We start from the raw sequence: 20,606 nt of genomic DNA on the forward strand, positions 1-20,606 counted from the left end.
CACCATGTTCATATAAATTTCTCTACTGTGTCCAAGAGCAGATCCAGTGCCCTCGTGCTGAGCCCTGTTTGACGGAACGATCCCGTCTGTCGCTGCTCTACCCACAAGTCCTCGAAAACTAAATATTTAAATTCAGCATAGCTGAGTGTTGGGGTTTATTTAGCTAAAAGTTTGAGCTTAAACCATTATGGGCGATCTCTGGAGAAAGTGGAGTGCACACTACCACCTAGGCATAGAATATTTTTATCAAATATAGACTGTGTTTGCATTGCTGTGACAGATTTTCCATATTCTCCATCTCCTATCCCGTGTTTCTCCCCTGCTCCAGACAGAACCTCTTGTTTTGCTTTATTTTTATCAGGTTAATTCTAAATTTAAAATTCCTGGAAAAATCTAGTGAGCATCTGTTCTACTCCAGAGCCTTCTCTTCCAAATACATCATACATACAACATGTGTTGTTTTTGCAGACAGTCTCACCCCAGCGAGATACAGGGTATTGTTTTTGCCTGGGCTCTTTAAAAAAAGGCCAAAGAAAGGCTTTTGTGTTGGCTTGGCTTTATGCAGCCTTCCGAAAACAAATGGCAAGATCATATATCAAGACTATAGTTGCCACACCACAAATGTGGTCCAGCTAATGAGTATGCTAATATTCATAATTAATGGCGGAACATCTGGTCAGTCAGCATGTGATTGTGGCCAAGTGCGGAGGCCGCAAGATGATTTGTTAGATAGAGTGTGTCACAAATAAAAGTCAGAAGAGGTTAAGATGATGAAGTGATTGAGGTAGTGAATCAAACAAAAACGTACAGAAAGAGAGAGACTCCACAAATCAGTATTGACACCCACACCACTCATCTAGGTCACGATGACAAGGTGAGGAAGAGGAACACCAGTGGAGGCTGAATGAGTTAAGTTAGAGAAACGGCTGCAGGGCTCCGAATGTGGGAAGTTAGGAGGTGGGTGGTTCATTCATGGAGCACAAGATCACATCTAGGTATGGCTTTATGTGTTGCTACGAGAGAAATGAGAGCTTTATGTGTATTACTTCGCAGCATTTTTAAAGGAGATTACTTTTCAGCCATGATGGGAAGGTTAGGCACTCCGAAAGTTAGATCTTCTCTCCCAAATGTCTCTATACTCCTAAAGCTCAAACACAGGAAAAGGAATAAACGTCAAAACTCATTTTTCATTGTCTCTCGGTTGCCATTCCTCATGTCCCACTGTGTCCACTACAGTATTCTATACTTCCTACACCTTTTTTAAAAATCAGAGCATGACCTAGTTATGTTTTGAATCAGAATCCACATGTACCGTATGGCTGAAAAAGGCTCATTGACAAACCGCCGTTGTTGGGCACAGCATGCTGGAAATTGAGCTGCACTGCCCCGGAGAGAGCTGTCTGCAGTGGAGATGGATGTTCTGATGGACGGGCAGAGGTGGAGGGCTTGGAGTGTGTTTTTCCTCTGTGCTGAAGAGCCCTTCTGTAAGTGGGGCAGGAGGGGCAAAATATAACTCCAGTACCCTTGAGGAGTAACTCCACAAGGTCACCTACTTGCCCTAGGCCTTTATGCATGAAACTGTGCTGTACTTTTTTCGTTCTCTTCCCCCTCTGTCTTTTCCTTCCTTGCCGTCTCCCTCTCTTTTCCCCTCTGTGGCTTAATGGCTTACCCAGGCGTTTGTATCAGCAAGGCCTCTGCAGCAAGAGTACAGTTTGTGTGCTAACGAACTCCAAAGATAATTGAAATTTCAGCCACACTGGCTACTCTCCTCATTTCCTTGCCATTTCCCACAAATACAATTTCACCCCTCGACCCATGCAGAATTAATCCAGTTAATGTTCAACACGGGATGAATAATGGCCACTTATCAGCTGGAAACATGGTTACAGATCAACTCTTGGGTGGACAACCCATAGCTGGTCCCCCAGTCTTAGGGCCTATGGGTTGTCCAGGTGCTAGTAGAAGAGAGTTTCTGCTACCGCTGGAGTCTCACTGAATTTATTTTAACATTCATTTTCTTTTCTGTGCAACTGAATGAGTTTTTACATGAATCATTACGAAAATAGCAACAATGGTAGGTGGTTGATACCAACCTCCACATCCAGAAGTAACTTCACTCTGCTCTAGGCATTCCTTTAGGCTGGAATGAATCCTAGACTAGGTGTTCGGAGCAGCTTTCAGATGCAGCTAGGACCTATGAACAGTGAGTTAAGGGATTGTATCAGTATGACAAAACTATGGTGGAGATTGTTATAATAACAAAATTGCTAAATCTTTTGCTTGCCGCCATCACCTCTTTGTATTCTAGTGAGTGAACGAACGACGTCAACCTCATGTGTTGACCTACAGCGGGACTTCCACTGACTCCTGGTGTGAAGTATAAATCCAGCTGCAGAAATTTTGACACAATATTTCTAAAAAAGCTGCCTCTACACGAATCAACTGTGTGGTTCAAGTCACAAAATATTTACCATCTGTAAAACTTTTGACTTCTATGAACTGCAGAATTACAGATTTATACTTAATGTTGGCAAATTTTCTCCAGTCAAATATAAAAAGAAATCTATTGCAGAAAAGAGTGAAGATTACTGAAGAATAACAAGGTTTGATGATATAACCCGGACCTCGAGATGTATAAATACTAAAAGCAGTTAGAAATTTGCTAAAGAAATCTTAAGGACAGCTATGTGGGAGAGGAAGTTAGTTATTTCCCTCCCTCCTAACAGGTCTTGGCTATCAGCTGTTGGGGTGAGTCCCAGCTGCCTCATGTGTTGACTCTAGAGTGATAGCCATCAGCATTTGCCACATGAAAGGAGAGGAGACTGGTTTCCTAAAAAAGCAGATGAGAAATAAAGATGCGAAGGCCATGTTGGGACACGGGCTACATTTCAAATGGAGATAAATGCATTGATTTATCGAGTGTTTTTTTTTTTTCCTTGCCATATCTGACAGCATATAAATCAGTTCCTTCCTTCGTAAGATGTGAATAATGTTCTTGTAGGATAAGATCCTTTGAGGCAGTACAGTGCTCTTGCATACTTCAGATATGCTCCCAGTCTCAACGGATCATGTATTTACAATTTTGCTCATCCTGCGCTTTGATAGAGACAAAAGTCTCAATATGCTTATGCATGCTTAGAAAGGGAGTAAACCTGTTTGGCTCACAGTCTAAGATTACCAAGCAAAGGCTCTCTGGAGTTCATCCAGGCAATGTTGTCTGTGATATGCTTCCCAAGATGGCCTCTATGCTTTTATTCAGACTTTTAATGGCATTTACAACAAATCACTGCCGGTCAAAGAACAGTTTATTGGGGAAAAGGGAACCACTTGTTGGGGTAAATGGCTGGCCCCAAACCAGCTGACCTACTCCGTGGTTGCTGCAAGCACAGGACACCGTCACTTAGGAGTCCTTGTAAAACTTTGTGGATAGGGCCTAAGTGCAGCCTGCTGTAAGGGATAGTCTTGTATTTGTAAAAGTACCTTGATTATGTTCACATGTGTAAGACACAAACTCCTCCACATGTGAGAGGACAGTCCCGGCTAGAAAAGATGGCTTTGGCTAAAAAGAAGGGCAGAGCTTTTTAGTCTGACTCCAGGGAAGTCAGAGGTGCAGTTCTGGAAAGTAGAAAAGAGACTGCAGCACTGTCCCCCAAAAGCTGTTGAGGTCGTTGCGAGCTGCTGGCTTTGCTCAGCAGCATCTGCTAAAAATTGTTCTTCATGCAGCTTAACTGATGTTAATTTCAAAGCATTTTTTTTTTCTTTCTAAACTTGTATTTGGCCAACAGGCAGCAGTGGGGCACTTTGGGAGAAATATACATAGATCTTGATTTAATTACTTTCTAACCCATTTCCATGCTATCCATCTTCCTAGATACATTTTGAAATCTTCAGTAAATCTGTCAAGCTTTGAACGCCAGAAGACATTTGGACAGTTTTTCCTTTTTCATGACACATCGTGCGTTACACAAATAAGCCACTGAGGAGGCAGCAGTGGGAGGATGTTACACACTCCTACAACTCCCTGTAGGAGTAGGAGAAGAGAGATGGCATTACTGAACAAATGTTTGAGAGATGAGCAACCGACATAGATGAAATGGAGGCAGTCTGTTATGGAACAACTGAACTGTTAATTTTGTTGCCAGTAGCTGATCTATCTGCATCCACATGTTGATCTTTTCCTCATTGTTGCTCCTACATATTTTAATCCACAATTGTTTGTACATCCCTTTACAAGCATAAGTGGTAAAATACTTTAGTCTCCAGTGTACTACTGGTAATGATATGACCACTTTAGTTTTACATTTGTTTTCGTTTCAGTGGATTTTCATTGGAAGCCGTCTGTCCTCTCTCCAGCTACTGTCCGTTTCTTATGTTAAACAGCGCTGTTTTGTTCACAGGGGCTCACCTCCCCATTTCCCAACGCGGCTCAGCGCCCCGCAGCTCTTCTCTCCCCCTGCTTCTCTGTCTCCCCTTCTCTCTCTTCTTGTCCCCGGCCAGTTGATTCAGGGAAGTGGTTTAATTCACATGCAAATTCTGTCAGAACACCAGTTATTCATGCTGCTAATTACACCAATGTTGGGAGCTGACTTGCTGACATCACACTGGGATATTAGCAAGCAAGCAGGGAGGAGAAGTGTGTGTGTGTGTGTGTGTGTGTGTGTGTGTGTGTGTGTGTGTGTGTGTGTGTGTGTGTGTGTGTGTGTGAGTCAAGTCAACTAGAGAGGGTGCAAAATAAAACAGGAAGTCTCTGACTTTGCCTTCAAACAAAAACTGTACTGGGGATTTTAATAAGATTCTTAATTTCATCATAGTATAGTATTATTCTTTAAGCTTTATTAAAAATTGTCTTATTGTAATCAGTGGCCATTGTTATACAATATTACATTACGTAAAGTGTTTTTTTTTTTTTTATTATTGATAAATTTGTTCATCTTTGCATAAAACTTAAGTATTAATTTAGCAAAGACCTAGGTTGTAGTATTGAGTTTTATGGTTAATTAGAATGGTCTATAAAATACTTGAACTCTGTCCTTCCAATTACTAGCTGAATTTCAATATATTCATCCACTCCCCAAAGTGGATTGCAGTATAAGGAACACACTGAAACCCAGTAGTAGCTCAGAGGTGTACTGTCTTTGTGGACAGACGCACTACACACTATTTTCAACCCAGCAGATTGATTGAGTTTCATTGAGTTTTATTTAAATACAGATAGATTTGTATGGACTGTCTTTTAATTTGGACCAAAAAGAGGCAGATAACAAGTTAAAAAGGCTATTCCCATGTGATTCCATTTATATTGTAACATAGCTGTGACATGTAACGTGCTTTGTGGGTTAGTAGGTTAAACTATAAACCAAAATAACACATCCCAGTTGACAATAATGCTCTTATTTTGAAGGTGTAATCAGGAAATGCCCACGTCATCTGCTCCAGCTTGACTCCCCTTAAGGATTAAAGCGCTGCTGTTCAGTGGGCTGGTCAGCAGCGAGCGGAGCAGCTCCGGCGCTCCGCGCTTTTACGCATCGAAAGTCCGTGAGGATCAGACGCGGCAGCTGCGTTACAGTCAAAGGAAAACTCTGTTTTATTCTTTGGGAATTCTTTTGCTAATACTTCGTCGGGGAATCCGCGCTCGTAGGATCCGTGACTTGCTGGGGGACAGGGAGATCTGCCTTTACGCACTTGTTGGCTTTTCGTCTTCTTCACGTTTGCAGAACTATTGAGTGTGTTTGCGGAGAGCAGGAGCAGGAGCAGGAGCAGGAGGAGGAGGAGGAGGAGGAGGAGAGGGGGGGGGGGGGAGTGTGACAAAAGGCTCTTAAACCGGAGGGGATAAATGTAGCAGAGAGGCGCAGACACACAGCTGGTGAGAGCGGGGTGTTGTAGTGTCACAACGGTAGCGTTGGATTAGTCCGAGAAATGCTGCGATGTGGAAGATGTGTTTAAGAATCCGCAGCACCACAGCCAGCATCGAGGTCAGGGGAATGCCTCTCCTCAGCCGCACTTAAAAAACAAGGTAAGCAGCAGATTATCGGTCGTGTTTAATTCTTTATGGAGCTTTTATTTTCGCCACCCAGGTGCTTTCGTGCGCAACGCAACGATGAAGTATGTGTCACAAACGCCGTCTCCTTATGTGAAATGCGTTTGGTTTCTGACTCTGCTCGACTTCACCCTCTTTACTTTCTCTGTGAAATGCGTGCGTAAAACAGAACACGAGAACAAACACTAAAGGCCTCAAAGGCAATTTAAAGTCAGTGGATCGGTTTTCGCGTCCACTGCTTCTTTTTCAAAACTGGTTTCATTTTATTTATGAACGTGTTCTCGCTGGTTTATATCCCCCCCCCCCCCTACCCCCCCACCCCACCCCCTGTAGCGCAATGGTCCGGCTACTGTGTGCTTTCCAGCCAGGGAGATCTTTGTTGTGCAGCCTCTGTGCCATATGGATTGTAAATGACTTAATAAATGCACGGAAAAAAATAAGTAGGCCATGTAAAATGTGCTTTAATTTCTTCTAAATCAAGAGTGTCTTTCCAGTCAGCTGATCTTACTCTGTTATTCTTTAGACTCTCCAGTTCAAATGAGGTTAGTATTTCCTGAAGTTTGCTGCAAACTGCTCTAGAAACAAGCAGGAAATAATCGCATCTCTATGACTTTTTTATTTTAAAGAACATTACAAGACTCAATTCAGACTAATTGACCAGTTAAGGTGGCTATTTTTCTAACAGTGTAAAAGGTCAATAGATTAGCACATGAATGGGCTGACCGGGGAAATACTGAATATAGGGCTTTCGCAGCTGGCATCACAGGGCTCCAGACACAAGTGGCAAACCAGCGATATTTCTGCAATCCAAAGAGGTGTCTGGAAAGATGTTAGTGCCTTACTGGTTACTGTAATCCCCCACTGACACTTGGAAAGAAAAGTTGATGATCTGGCACTGGGTTACTGGTGTCTGAGCATGTCAGGAAGTCTGGACTGATGGTGTCTTGGAAGCCTACTTCTTTCCACGACTTCCCCAGTTCTCATTCAAAGTAATGTCAATTTATGGAACCAGTCAACAGAGGATCAGTAATTTATGTGATTGAGTCTAGTGTGGTGTCCCAGTGTGAAGTTACATAAATATCATTCTCTCTCATTTACGCTTGCTTATTACCGCGTCCTACACAAATCATGTGCCATTCAATTCTGCAGTAAAAAGGGAAGTTATGGGCATTTCAGTCGCAGTTTAAAAACTAATGTGACTGTCACATTCATGACAAATGTTAACAGTGGCAGTGTTTGCCACTTGCACAAACTGTTTTATTAACCTGCAACCATTAGTTTCTAGTGTCAACTCAATATTCCAAACTCAAATCTGAAATATTGTCCCAACACATGGTTTCGGTCTGTTTTTCTGAGTTTATTAACCATTTAGTTCATTTGACATCTTCATCCTCCATGAGTCTTAGGTGTACTGTGTAATGGGCGCTCTCCAGTGATGTTCTATTCTTCTTCTATAAAGTTAGCATGATCACAAGAGCTGGATAAAGCAAAAGAACACTCAAAGATGAAGAGGCCAAGGCATCCTAATTTTTAAAAGTTAATTAAAAGTTTTGAAACAACTGGATCTTTTCATAATGTAATTAAATAGCACCTTTCATTAAATGACGTCACTGAAGTTGTTGTTTTACTTTCTAACTTTAGAAAGCTCCCTCCAGGGCCATAGGGACATTATACAAATGTTTTCACAGGTTGACTATTGCTCCTTGTGACAACTAATGTCGACTTCATGAGTAACATGAGTTGAGTGTCCCTTTAAACAGTTGTGGCAGCTATCTTTGCGTGTTACCTCCATGTTACTGTCCATTACTGTAAAAGATCAGGGCAAGTGAAGAGACCAGCCTAGCTGAAATGAGGGCAGGACTTTTGCCCTCTGTAATTTGTTATGACAGTGAATACAGGCCTAATCTCTGTCCTAGGGAACACTTTGCATCTGGTTCTTACTAATTGGCTGCTAATGGAAAACGTCTTTGTCGTGTCTGACTCATGTTTTACTGGGATTAACTCCTAATGGCTCTGCAGTCCACATGGAGTCTACTGCATGTACTTTTTATTCTCAGTAATTTGTGAAATCAGGGTCATTTGTTGAAGCACTCAAAAATTCAAACAACAGTTTCAAACGCTATACGGAAATGTCGTATTCCCCGAACAAAAGGCTGTTAAAGAGAAAAGAGTCTGTCCTCCGCTTCCCCCCACTTTCGCCAGAGAAAACAAAAGCAGCGGCAGGAAAACAAGAGACGAGATTTGGCCGCCGTGTGCACCCAGCTGTTCTCTCCCCCGTGCTCTATTCTCTTGTTATCCAATCTCAACTTTTGTGCAGAGCTGTCTTTTAAAGATGGGTTTTTAATCTGACCATCCAGAGTGATGCCATGGAAAAGCTGCAGCGGTTTTGGGAGCTGCTCAAGAATGAGAGTGGAATGAGACTTGTGCTTCAAACCCTGCAAGGCTATACTTTTACAACCGGCTTTTTGTTACAGTTGATGATCATCAACATCAGATACATCAGATGTTGAGTTTCCTAACCCCTAACCCTAGAATTCCAGTGCATTCACACATTTGGACACAAAGCTGGCTGTATTTGGCTTTTTATTACTCTGTAGTTCTAGTGGTGTGCCGTGTCGGGCACATCATTTACATCATCTAACTGAACTGTAGTTTTCTGATGTATCCACCGCCACCAGACACGTGTTTGTATCTGTGTTCCCAGTTTTTACTAATCCATTACGTTTGAAGATTATTTCTTTTTTCCTACTCGCTGGAGATCCTGAAGCATTGACCTCAGAGAATTCAACCAAGTCAATGCAACTGTCACAAGGGACTATCAAATCCTAGTTTTGTATTAAAACCAACTGTCACCTGGGTTACGAGGCTCATGCAGAAGACAGCAGTGACGATGATTAACCTGAAACGGTGAATCATTGTCCACTGACATCATGGTCACGGGGATTACTATTCAACAACAACCCCCGCAGGTCTTGAACAAACCTTACACTCAAACAGACCAATGGTATGTCAGCATTTACATCCCCCAGGGGATGAAAGGCTAAGTCATGTTTGACTAAAGAACAAGTCTTTTAACTTTGTTCTTTTTTTCCTCACTGTCATTTATGAGGTGCCAGTGATGTACTTGACTTGTATTACCAGAGTCCCAGAATCTCTGCTAATTGAAATCATCTAGATTACAAGGGAAAGCTCCGGGATTAGGTTTCAGTGGAGGGGAAATCCCAGGCATGTGCATGAAGTGTGTTGTAAATCATGAGGATAGAAGGGGAGGGAAGGAAGGAGGGAAGGCCCTCTAGGCTTACAGTATCTTTCTCTGCCAGTGCTGATGAGGGGAAATTACAACGTTTCTGTGGTGTTTAATTGGAGGAAAGTCATCATTACACACCTGGACTAAATGACTGGGTCAGAGTGACACATTGCTCCAAAGGTCACAAGCTTCTCTGTCTCCAAGTTTAACAGATACTATAATGGGTGAGTTGTGGGGCAGGGACACTAATGTGTCCTCTCAGAAGGAAGGCAGTGTTAAATTCTTTCCTTCAGATCCACTCTGCTCCCCTTCACTGTTTATATGCTGTTATTTCCACGAGTCCCTCCTGAGCCCAAGGCAGAAGTATCTGTCCTCAAGTTTGATGCCTTTGTCTTTCCCTTTCAATCACCATCCTCCCCCCAAGTGTGTTTCCTTGTCGATGCATGCATTTCTGTGTGTGTCATCCAGCTAATCGGCTTTAAATTAGCAATGATGGTGAAGGTGCTGGGTTGTAATGAGACTAGCTGCGTCGCCCCAGGCTATAGCATCACGCCACTGCCGCTCTTCTACACGTTAGCCTGCCTGACAGCATCTTGATGACTTCGTCTGCCTGAGCTGCATCGCTGCCCCGTTAATCATACCCATCAGAATTTATGGATGGGATATCTACCCACTTCATATGCTTTGGTAATATTTATGTAGGCAATTTGTGAAGCTAGGGGCTTGCCCTTCCACAATGACAGCAGAAGTCTGCCTTTCTGCTAAGGAGAGGGTTGAGGCTGTTAATCTCTTGGTGGACGGCAAGTCCAAGTCTCAATGGGTGATGGACTCGTTCAACCTCAGACCTATATTTGTATATGTTTTACATGTCATATTGCTGCTTATGGCATGTTAGTGGGGTGTTTTTAGCTCTATGGGTGGTTTCCAGGTATTTAACCAAGACTCAATCCTTGGACTAGAATGGCTTGTTAGACAAGGTGAGTCTTAGGCAGGCCTCCAGTAGGGCCTGTCTGCACTATAATCACTACACTAACAGATCCTTAGCCAACCAAGCAGTCAGTCTCTCAAATAGTGTCCTGAGTGTCCTTAAGCTCCTCTGTGTGTGTCTGTCAGACAGGCTGGCATCTGTCTAGGAAGGTAATGGGATTGTCTTCTAGGTTTGGCTGCCTGAGGGGCAGCAAGGGTTAGTGGGATGTGACCTTCTGGCAACCCAGAGTTTCCTCATCATGTGTGGGCTTAAAGCTGCCAAGGACACAGGAATCTGTATGTATGCAGTGTCTCCTCCCCTTGGAGGAGACACATTTTTGTTTGAATCCCTCGTATCAGGTATTTAGCCCACATCCTGTCCTGTGAGACATCTCGAGGTTGTGTGTCATTCACTCAAGAATGATCTGTGGCTATAAAACCCAATATTTTTAAAGAAAACACTGCAGAACAGTCATTTGAATCTATGAAATATAACAACTTTATTTATCACCCCCTGGAGACCTCTGGAGATGAAAGCAGGGAGGGGAAATATTAGCATTAAACTCTCCCAACCAAATTTCCTGTTGAAAATCTCACATAGATACTTGGCATGTTATAGCTGGGTGGGTCTCCTTGTCTAATGAGACTGTAGCACTGTCCTTGCTAAGTATCTGCTTCTGGCTAACCTTGTACATAGTGTCTGTGTGGTGTGTGTTTGCACACAACTGTTTCCAATGTTTTCCATCCCTGCATTCTGCTAAAGTCCATAGCCTGTTTGTGATTATATTTCCATACTTGATATCCCAGAGTACTGCCGTGGTACCCACAGTGTACTGTGAGAAATGCTGCAGGAAGCCTTGACCTTTGAACTGTGTGAAGTTCACATGTGGATAGAGAATCTGCAGATGTACCGTGTAAACAATCAACAAGTTTCATAATGCCTACTACCACATATAGAAAGTTTGTCAGGAGGTTGTCTTTTGGGGAAATATGGCTTTATTTTATACGATTTATTTTCTGTGATTAATGTCCGGCTTTGGAGGCTCAAGCAGCATCTTCAATGTGGCACCTCATTGCACTTACAGTCACTTATTAACCCCAATGGTTGTGTATTCTAACTGCGATTTATTTTTACAAAATCCAAACCACTAATCACATTTTTCAGCACTGTAATTTGGACTGTCAAATAAGCACTGCTATTCATTTCTAATCTGAGGCTCTTATTCCATGGAATATTTCAATAGTGTGTGACTGTTGGACATAAATGAGTGGTTTACAGACAACATTGACTTGACAGATGTTTTTTTTTTTTCTTTGTCTCTGTTTGTACGCGGTAGGAAAATCTGTGTGCACTGTAAGTGTCGTCGTGAGGAGCATGCAGTAACAGCCATGCCTGTAGAGATGGAGAAGACGGTCACCAAGCTGATGTATGACTTCCAGAGGAACTCTACTTCAGATGACGACTCTGGCTGTGCACTGGAGGAGTACGCCTGGGTACCGCCAGGACTCAAACCTGAACAGGTGTTGTTATGTTCTCCCTTACAATCATCTGTAGCACGTCGCATTTGTGTTGTTAGAATGGTCTTGACGTGACCTGTATGTTTTTGTCAGCTGCTATTAGATGGGTATTTGAACCCACAGCTTTTGTCCTATTCTGAGAAGGCTCAGTGAAATTTGCTGTTTCCAAAGCAGGCTAAGTACTCAAGGCTCCATTTTTATCTTATAAATGGATCAAATGACAGTGGAAGTCCTGAGATCACATTGCAGTCACACTGATCGTTTGCAGACAGCTCTGGATTCGGCATACACACAGGAAAATATCTGTGAACAGATCTTTGTGGGTGAAAGACCACACAGTGGGGAAGGATCTGATTGTTATGCACAGACATTTACATCCATTACACTATAGTATAGTAAACTCAACAAAGATACCAAGCTCTATAAACACATATAGTGTTGCACTTACATGTAATGCCTATACTTTGTAACCATTACCTTACATCTTATCATATGGTAGCTCACCAGCTATGCTGACTTTGCAGAGTAGAGGCTAATGAATGAGGATTTTATGGCTCCGGCAGTCAAGTTAATCTCTAAATCATTCTGCCTGCAAACACGTTTACAGTGTTGGGGGAAAAAAAAGCTTTTACAATACTTCTAGGATTGCAGTTTTACAATAGAGGTGTTTATGGAAGCGGGTTTTATTTTTTTTATCCCCCTCCAGGGTCACATGTTTAACCCCAAAGTCAATTAGGTTCTCTATCAGTGGTGATTTGACCTCAGAAACACTCAGACCATAATGAAAACTGGGCCATGCAGTACCACAGGAGACAATAAACATGAACTAATACAGTTCCTGGCATTTAAGACCATTTATAATGAGCTGTATCTATAGGCGCAGCACTTTCTATTTTACCCACCCATCATCCAAGTCATTCAAGCTGTGGAAACATGTGCGACCTCTCATTGAGGAGCGGATGTACTGCTGATGTGGGTTTTTGTCAACATCCAGCCTTCATCAGTGCAAGGGTAAAGACAGAGTGAGGAAAGAGAGAGAGAGAGAGTTAATCTTCAGAATCTAAATGCTGGGTTTAGGTTTTCTCTCTAGGGAGCCAGAGTTGTGTATGAGTCTGCTACTCAGACAGCAGTGGTGTAAAGTCACAGCTCTGTAACAGGAGATTTTAGACTAAGACTGCTGTATTCAATTAAATACTGTATATGTGAGGGTTTTTAAGAAATAACTCAAGCATTGTTCAACTCTGCGTGTTTGTATTCCTGTCAACAGGTGCTGAAATAGCCCCAATAGCACAATATGAATCTTTATGAGAAAACACAAAGCCATTGCCGACTGTGTTGCAGATGTTACTGACCTGCAGTTTGAAGCCGGGCCTGCCAGCATTCGCTCTCCCGCTGTGTCCTCTTGCTCCCTTCTCTCCACCCTTCTCAAATAAAATTCTTGGATGTTTCCAAGTTACAGCTCATCAAGGCCAAGAATGTTACTCAGCAGTGGCCTGGAACTGGTGCTTTCCTTTTTTTTACCATCACGCTGCAGTCTAATTTGCAGACTGCAGTCAGCACCAGGATCTGATCTTAATTTCCAGTTGAACAGTAAAATATACTTTTTCTGAGGTTCTGAAATGGAGCCACAGTGTGGATGTGGATAATTTCACTTTAATACAACAAAACTACTATAAAAACAGTCAGCCCTTGACCTGACCTGATTACACCCAGCAGAGCTAAATGATAAATCTTCTCCAAGACACTGTGAGCTACATCAAGTGTTTAACACACCGCTGAACCAAAACACATTTCTTAGCCATGCTTGCAGTGTGATTCAAGAGATGTCAGTCTGTCAGCAGCTATTTGATAGTTGGACAAGCTTGTGCAGACATTCCTGGTTCCCAGGGGATAACCATGGTGAAGATGGACCCATTAACTTTGTCCCCCTTTTCCTTTTTCTGTTTAGCTCATGTTTTGGGGTTAATTAACTCAACTCGGACCTTTTAAACTTTCAAACACAATGAATTCGTTCCCACAATCGTGCTAAATGACATCGCTGAGTGGTGGGCATCACGCATCACAGCAACAGACGTGAGAAGAGAAGGACAAAGAATGAAAACACAGCCATTAAACACACTCTCTTCACTATGAAAACACAATCTTTCCCACCATGTTTGGCCGTCACTACCAGTGTTTTCTCAACAATATAATATCTATGTCCACTAACCACTGCAAAGTGGCTTGCTGAGAGAATGTCAGGCCCGGTGCCTGGTGGTGTCTTTTCCTCTGGCTGTCTGGCCATTAACAACAATATAAACCAGCTGTGTGAAGCAATCCGTCTTGTCACTCAGTTTTAAAGTCCTACCATTGTTACAATTTGCTTTAGCTTTTAGAAAAGGACTCTTTTTCCGTACAGATTTCCAAATGCTGCCCTGCCTTTAGATTACTGTTATTATCACAAGCTGCTCTTCCTGGCTATTGTTGTAAGCTGTGCTGTGTCCATTATATGTGTGTGTGTGTGTGTGTGTGTGTGTGTCTGTCTTTAAATCTTTTCCTTGGGGCAATGTGCCTTTCACCTCCAGATTGTAACCTGTTATTGTTAGAATATGTCATTATACGTGGGTGAGCAGCTGGAGTCATGCACTGTGAGATCTGATCTATTGTTTGTCCACAGTCAGTCAGTCAGTCTTTCATGTACTACTTAGAGATCACACGGTGTCCCTGAGTCCTGCTGCTGGACACAGATCCGATGTCCTTCGCCAACAGCGGTGGAAGCCAGCTAAAGCACAGCGGGGGCAATTAGATTACACTTACATCAAGGTGTTCCTGTTACAAATCCATCCCAACAACAAACAGGATTCTCTACATGTGTGTTTGTGCGTGTGTTACAAACTGTGTTATTGCCAAGGTGAAAGCTGATGACTTAGATCCATTCATTTGACAGACAGATCATTAAGATTGGCATGAGCTAGTCAGCAGGTATCGATCATCTTTAGGTCCTTGTTAGCTGTATTGTTTTAGTTTCTTTCATTCTAACCTTCTTTCACCTATACTCTTGTACTCACAACCCGACAGTCTCCCGCTTCTCTTCCGCCGCTCTTTTTTTGACCTCATCTTTATGGTTTGTTCCCCTGCCTCCAGTCACATTCATATATGGCTGTCTGACCTCTGTTATACTCCAGCCCCCTTTTACAGTGTCATAGAAAAACGGCAATAAATAACACTGAGGTGACACTGTCTGCACTGTAATGTAGAGAATGTCCAAGCTGTGTGATTAGCATCAATCCTGCTGTAATACACATCCATATGCACTCGCCCATTGCTGCATGCATGTTAATCACTTGTCTGCGCTTGTGTGTGTGTGGCTAATATGTGCGTGACAGGTCAGTAATGCATTCCCATGTCAATGTGTAGAGATGGAGAGGTGAGGTTCCATTAGGTCTCCATTGGTGGGCCATAAATCAAAGTAATTTTAACTCTGTGTGTGTGTGTGTGTGTGTGTGTGTGTGTGTGTGTGTGTGTGTGTGTGTGTGTGTGTGTGTGTTTTGAAGAAATTCATTATAAAAATATTCTAGGAATTGGTTGGAGGATCTATCTTCTCCAGTTGAGGATTTCATTGTCAATGCTGGATCAGTAATGAAAATAACAGCTGGTTGTATTTTGGTTTTGTCTGTTGTTTGCAGGTATGTTCTTGTTTTCCATCTCCCTCATTTCTTTGTCTCCGTCTCTTCTGCAGGTTCATCAGTACTACAGCTCCCTGCCTGAGGACAAGGTGCCCTATGTGAACAGCCCAGGAGAGAAATACCGCATCAAACAGCTGCTCCATCAGCTTCCACCCCACGACAATGAGGTGAGAGTCCAAACTGGCTCCCTCCCCCACTATCACCTCCATCCATCCATTTACCCTTTTCTTCCTCCCCTCCTTCAGGGCAATACAGAGATAGGAGTGGAGAAGGGAGGACACAGACACAGGAAAAACAGAGCTTGTCTTTTTTTAGAAGCAGGGATAAGATAGTGTGTGTGTGTTTGTTACATCAATAAACATTTACCACAGTTAATGTTGAAATGAGTGTGATTGACATTAACAAGTGGTACCATGACCACTCTAGCCTGGTGGTGAGATAGAATTATCTTTTCGTTTTATTTCATTATTAAGTTTGACTTCATGTTTGTGTTAACCAGGCACTTGTGGGTTGTTTTGTTGTTTTGGTGAGTAAAGACACCAAAGACATAACATCATAGAAATCCTAAGAAATGTTATGTCGACAGCTTACAACAACCACTACAGCTTCCCCGCAGTCTTTGAATCAATCTGTTTGAATCGCTGGACAAATGTGAATTCAAGTCCTGCAACACGTCTATCTCTGTGTTTTGTTTTACTCCAAAATCCAGTTCTTCTTTCTCTAAACTGAAACAATACATCTAATAGAATGAGCAATGACAGGACATCGCTCGAACTAAAAATCTCCTCCAAGTGATGTAATCAGAAACAGGCAGAAAGATGTTTTATGCCATTTTAACTCCCCAAACTCGAACCACGGGATACAAATGTGTGTTGATGTGACGTTTGTTTGCGTTTGTCCAGGTACGTTATTGTAACAGTCTGGACGACGAGGAGAAGCGAGAACTCAAGCTCTTCAGTAACCAACGGAAACGTGAGAATCTGGGTCGCGGCAACGTCCGTCCATTCCCCGTGACCATGACTGGGGCGATCTGTGAACAGGTACGCTACAGGAACATCAAAGCATATCAGAACGCTGCAGGGAAGATGCAGGACAGTATCAAAGATGACCTGAGAGAGACTTATTGTTTCACGTCTAAATGTCATCCCCGCACCACGTCCTGTGCCATGGCCGGTGCAATAAAAGCAAGGATTTGGGAACAGCGCCCGGTGGCATTTGACGTTCGTTGTTAAGATCTATGAAAGATGTTTTATGTTGTCGTATAAAGGGCAGAAAACAACAGTCATCCGACTCTTTAAGAAAGTGTGACCTTGTCAAGCTCTTGAGAGGCTTTTGAAATAGTGTATGTATCTATTTGTGTGTGTGTGTGTGTGTGTGTGTGTGTGTGTGTGTGTGTGTGTGTGTGTGTGTGTGTGTGTGTGTGTGTGTGTGTGTGTGTGTGTGTTGTATCTTATTCTTCCTTCTAACTAAATTTGTTTTTTCTTTCTTACGTAAAAACCTACATAACTAAGTTACAGCCAAAACTGTTCTAAACCTTCCTGAAAGTATTTCACATATCCCATATCAGGTTAATTTAATGTGCTGACTATATACGGGCTTTTGTAGTGGTCTTATGGGACGGCACAGTTCAGTGGAGAATGTTCTTTTAACAACAAACGAGTGCGCTTCAGCATCCGCTGGTCATTTCTCAGGCCGGCCTCACAAACAGGAGCTGCTCTCCCCTCCGTTTGTGCCGCGGGTGCATGGTGCTTTGATGTAGTGTTTGTATCGATTGAATTTCCCACCCCCCTCTGGCCCGCTCGCAGCGGTAGTCTTCGTGCCAGTTAGATAACCTGATTGTAGCTCTCCATCCAGCTCTACACTCCCAACCCCTTTTTATATCTTCTTTGCCTGCCTAACCTTTCTCTTGTCTCCCTATCATTTGTCCTTCTGGTTTCTCTACCTTCTTTGCTTCCATGCCTATCTGGCCCTGCCCTTCATCCTCCCATATATCTCTCCAATTTTATTCCATCCATTTGCCCACCACCATCCCCTAACAGCCACTCACCTTGCTTCCTTGCTCCGTCTGTGGCCGCCCTCCCAAGCGAAACAAACCTCTCCTCATGCTTCTAAATTGTGTTAAAGACAGAGATCCACTGATTTGATACACTGGATTGGTATCAGAGGCAATACTGACCTTAGTAAAGCTCTCCTGAAAGAGGCACTTGGGGAAATGTCGAGCTAAAACCATTAGTTGATACATGATTCACAAGTTTCAGCTTCGCACTGGCAAACATTTTCTGTAATTTGAAGACGTTACCTCAGGCCTTTGGTAAATGTGAAGTGCATTTTTCACTCGTTGTGACATTTCCAGACCAAACAAGCCACTGATTTTAATCAAGAAACAAATGGTCAGATTAGCTGAGTGTGACGAAAAGCTGATAACTAATAACGTCTTCAGACCCTTTCCAGGCAGTTTTTGGATAACTGGTGTGGTTTTCCGTTTAATCACTGGGTGTTTTAAGTCCTGCCCAACAAACTATTGGAGACTTAAAGTGCTGCTGACTCTAATAGTTCAGACTATGTTTAGAAATCATTTTAAAAACTATTAAGCATGTTATACTATTTCTTTTGTAATAATTGTCTTTATTGACCAGTGTCAAGTCATCAGAATTGTATAAAATCAGAAAAGTGGATATACACAGGGGCACTTGAATGTCTCTCTGTTGTTGTAAGTTGTACGATCTTATGATTCGTTTTTTGTCTCATTAGTTTTGTTGGGTTCCCTTTTTTCTCTTTACATGATCTAACTCTAGGCCTAATTCATGCAGGCCTAGGGTTCACAAACTTTCCAACACCAATGCTCTTAAACTTATTTCTCAAAAATCATGTTCCGTCTTTTCAGTGCGGTGGCCAGATAAACGGAGGGGACATCGCCGTGTTCGCGTCGCGGGCGGGACACTGCGTGTGTTGGCACCCTGCCTGCTTCGTGTGCAGTATGTGCAATGAGCTCCTGGTGGACCTCATCTACTTCTACCAGGATGGGAAGATCTACTGTGGGCGGCACCATGCAGAGAGGCTGAAGCCCCGCTGCACCGCCTGCGACGAGGTAAGCGTCCAACACATGCCCGCACACACACACGTCCATGGATGATCACGTGTAAACAGATATACACACTGATATTTTAATGCAGCTATGCCTGTGATCTGAGCTAGTGTCAGTACTGTTTATAAAGTATTTACTGTGCTCACATTCTGCACATGTGCATGTCGACATTTGCACAAAAGTACTGTTACGTGATCCTCGCAGACTTTCTAACACGCTGTCACTGTTTCACACGTGCAGGCTTTTTTCTGGTCTAATGGGGTCAGCTTACAGTGTCTCCCAGCCATTAACACTGACTTTCCCTCTCTGCAAATGGGGACAAGAACAGTGTTAGCATTTAAATGCCACCCCAGTGTTTTAACCACAGCATAATTAAAAGTAAATGCACCATTTAGGTCTCACCAAGTCCTCACACACATTTTCCTCCTACACACTTCTGTGACAAAGAGGTTGGTCAACAGCACTAAGCTGCAGAAGAGAAAGTGACACATATAGAGGGGGAGGGAAGGTGAGCTGGGTCTTTGTCCTGTCATTCAGCATGCAGTAATAACCCGACTGAGGTTTTACCTCCAAGGACCAGTGATAAACGATACTCTTTCTTATCTCTCCTTTCTCAGATCATCTTTGCGGATGAGTGCACCGAGGCAGAGGGGCGTCACTGGCACATGAAGCACTTCTGCTGTTTCGAGTGCGAGACGGTGCTGGGGGGCCAGCGGTACATCATGAAAGAAGGACGGCCCTACTGCTGCTCCTGCTTTGAGTCCCTCTATGCCGAATACTGCGATTCCTGCGGGGAACATATTGGTATGCTGAGCCACCACACAGCACCCATCACTCATAATACAATACAGGTCATCCAAATAAACCCATATAAAAAAATTATATAATGATGGTAAACTATGGCTATGACGAAAAGTGAAGTGGAAAGTTAGGAGGCTGTTTTTAATTACTTGCAAGAAGGCATGTCATAGACTCTGAAGTCCACTCAGAGATGGGCTGATGCCAAAATTGAGCTTTCTGGCCGTCAGACTAGACGTCACATACAGTTCGTGTTCGTGCATGGTGGTGGCACAATCGATGCTTCTCTGCAGCAGGCCCTGGAAGGCTTGTGAACATAGAGGGTTAAATGAATTTAGTTAAATATAGGGACATAATGCAGGAAAACATGATGCAGTCGGCAAGACAACTGGGAGAAGATTTGTTTTCCATTAAGACAACGACCCCAAAGTACAGCCAAAACTCCACACAAAACAATGGTAATAGTCAGAGTCCAGACCTCAATCCAACTGAGAGTTTTTATTCTTCTTTAGGAAACGATTCAAGCTCTGTCAGGTTGCATAGGGATCGTGAGTGAACAGCCCTTTTCATATCCAGCAACAGTGTCCAGATGTGCAAAGCTGACTGAGACCGATGCACACAAGCTCAATGTCGCAATTGCTGCCAAATTTGCATCTATTAAATACTAACTTGAAGGGGGTGGATATGTTTGTTTTTAATTGAATTACTTTGTACAGGTCTGTTTTCACTTTGACACTAGATTTATTTGTGTTGATTACTGTAAAAAAAAAAGAACTAAATCAACCATAATTCAATGTGAAAACTTAGAAAAGTGGAGTAAAAAGGTTTTATAGACTCTATAGGAGGTCACAAAGTCCTCTTCTTATAGAGGGCAGAAATATGTACAGTATTATACAGTATCATTCAGCATGAGATCAACCTGGGACAAAGGCATGACCATATCAAGGGGCTTTTCACCTCCAGCATCTGTTTTATCACAGATGCAGGCTAGGGTAGAGTACAGTGCAAGGTTAATCTGAACTTCTCACAAACTCTGAACAGTGTGCACTAGAGGAAGCCACTGTGAGAGAAAACTGGGGTATTTCAGTGCAAAACCTTCATATTAGCACCTCCTGGCCCCATGCCTAACTCTGTGTGTCTGTAGTGTCACCTGACCCGAAGCCTACGTGTCATTTTGGCACATACCTCTCAGCAAATTTGCTCTGTAAAAAATTGTCAGACAGGATTCAGAGGAGTATTTAGCTAAAAAGCGCAACTGATTATAAATGGAAACCATCGGTAAACATGCTC

At 42.8% G+C, this 20,606-nt stretch overlaps 1 protein-coding gene across 2 annotated transcripts in view; it reads left to right on the top strand.

Annotated features, from left to right (window-relative positions):
- The window catches only part of prickle2b (prickle homolog 2b), a 70,693-nt gene that overhangs the window by 47,104 nt on the left and 2,983 nt on the right, over positions 1 to 20,606 (top strand). The window contains exons 1-6 of one of the 2 annotated variants that reach the window (XM_026349927.1): positions 5,491 to 6,013; positions 11,588 to 11,771; positions 15,487 to 15,600; positions 16,336 to 16,473; positions 18,318 to 18,521; positions 19,136 to 19,322. In XM_026349927.1, the coding sequence (XP_026205712.1) occupies positions 11,640 to 11,771; positions 15,487 to 15,600; positions 16,336 to 16,473; positions 18,318 to 18,521; positions 19,136 to 19,322 (775 nt within the window). In that variant the 5' untranslated portion in view covers positions 5,491 to 6,013; positions 11,588 to 11,639. Of the gene's footprint in view, positions 1 to 5,490; positions 6,014 to 11,587; positions 11,772 to 15,486; positions 15,601 to 16,335; positions 16,474 to 18,317; positions 18,522 to 19,135; positions 19,323 to 20,606 lie in introns of those variants that run through there. The other variant, XM_026349925.1, reaches the window with a different exon arrangement.

Source organism: Anabas testudineus, chromosome 5, assembly GCF_900324465.2.
Source record: "Anabas testudineus chromosome 5, fAnaTes1.2, whole genome shotgun sequence".
Classification (NCBI taxonomy): Eukaryota; Metazoa; Chordata; class Actinopteri; order Anabantiformes; family Anabantidae; genus Anabas; species Anabas testudineus.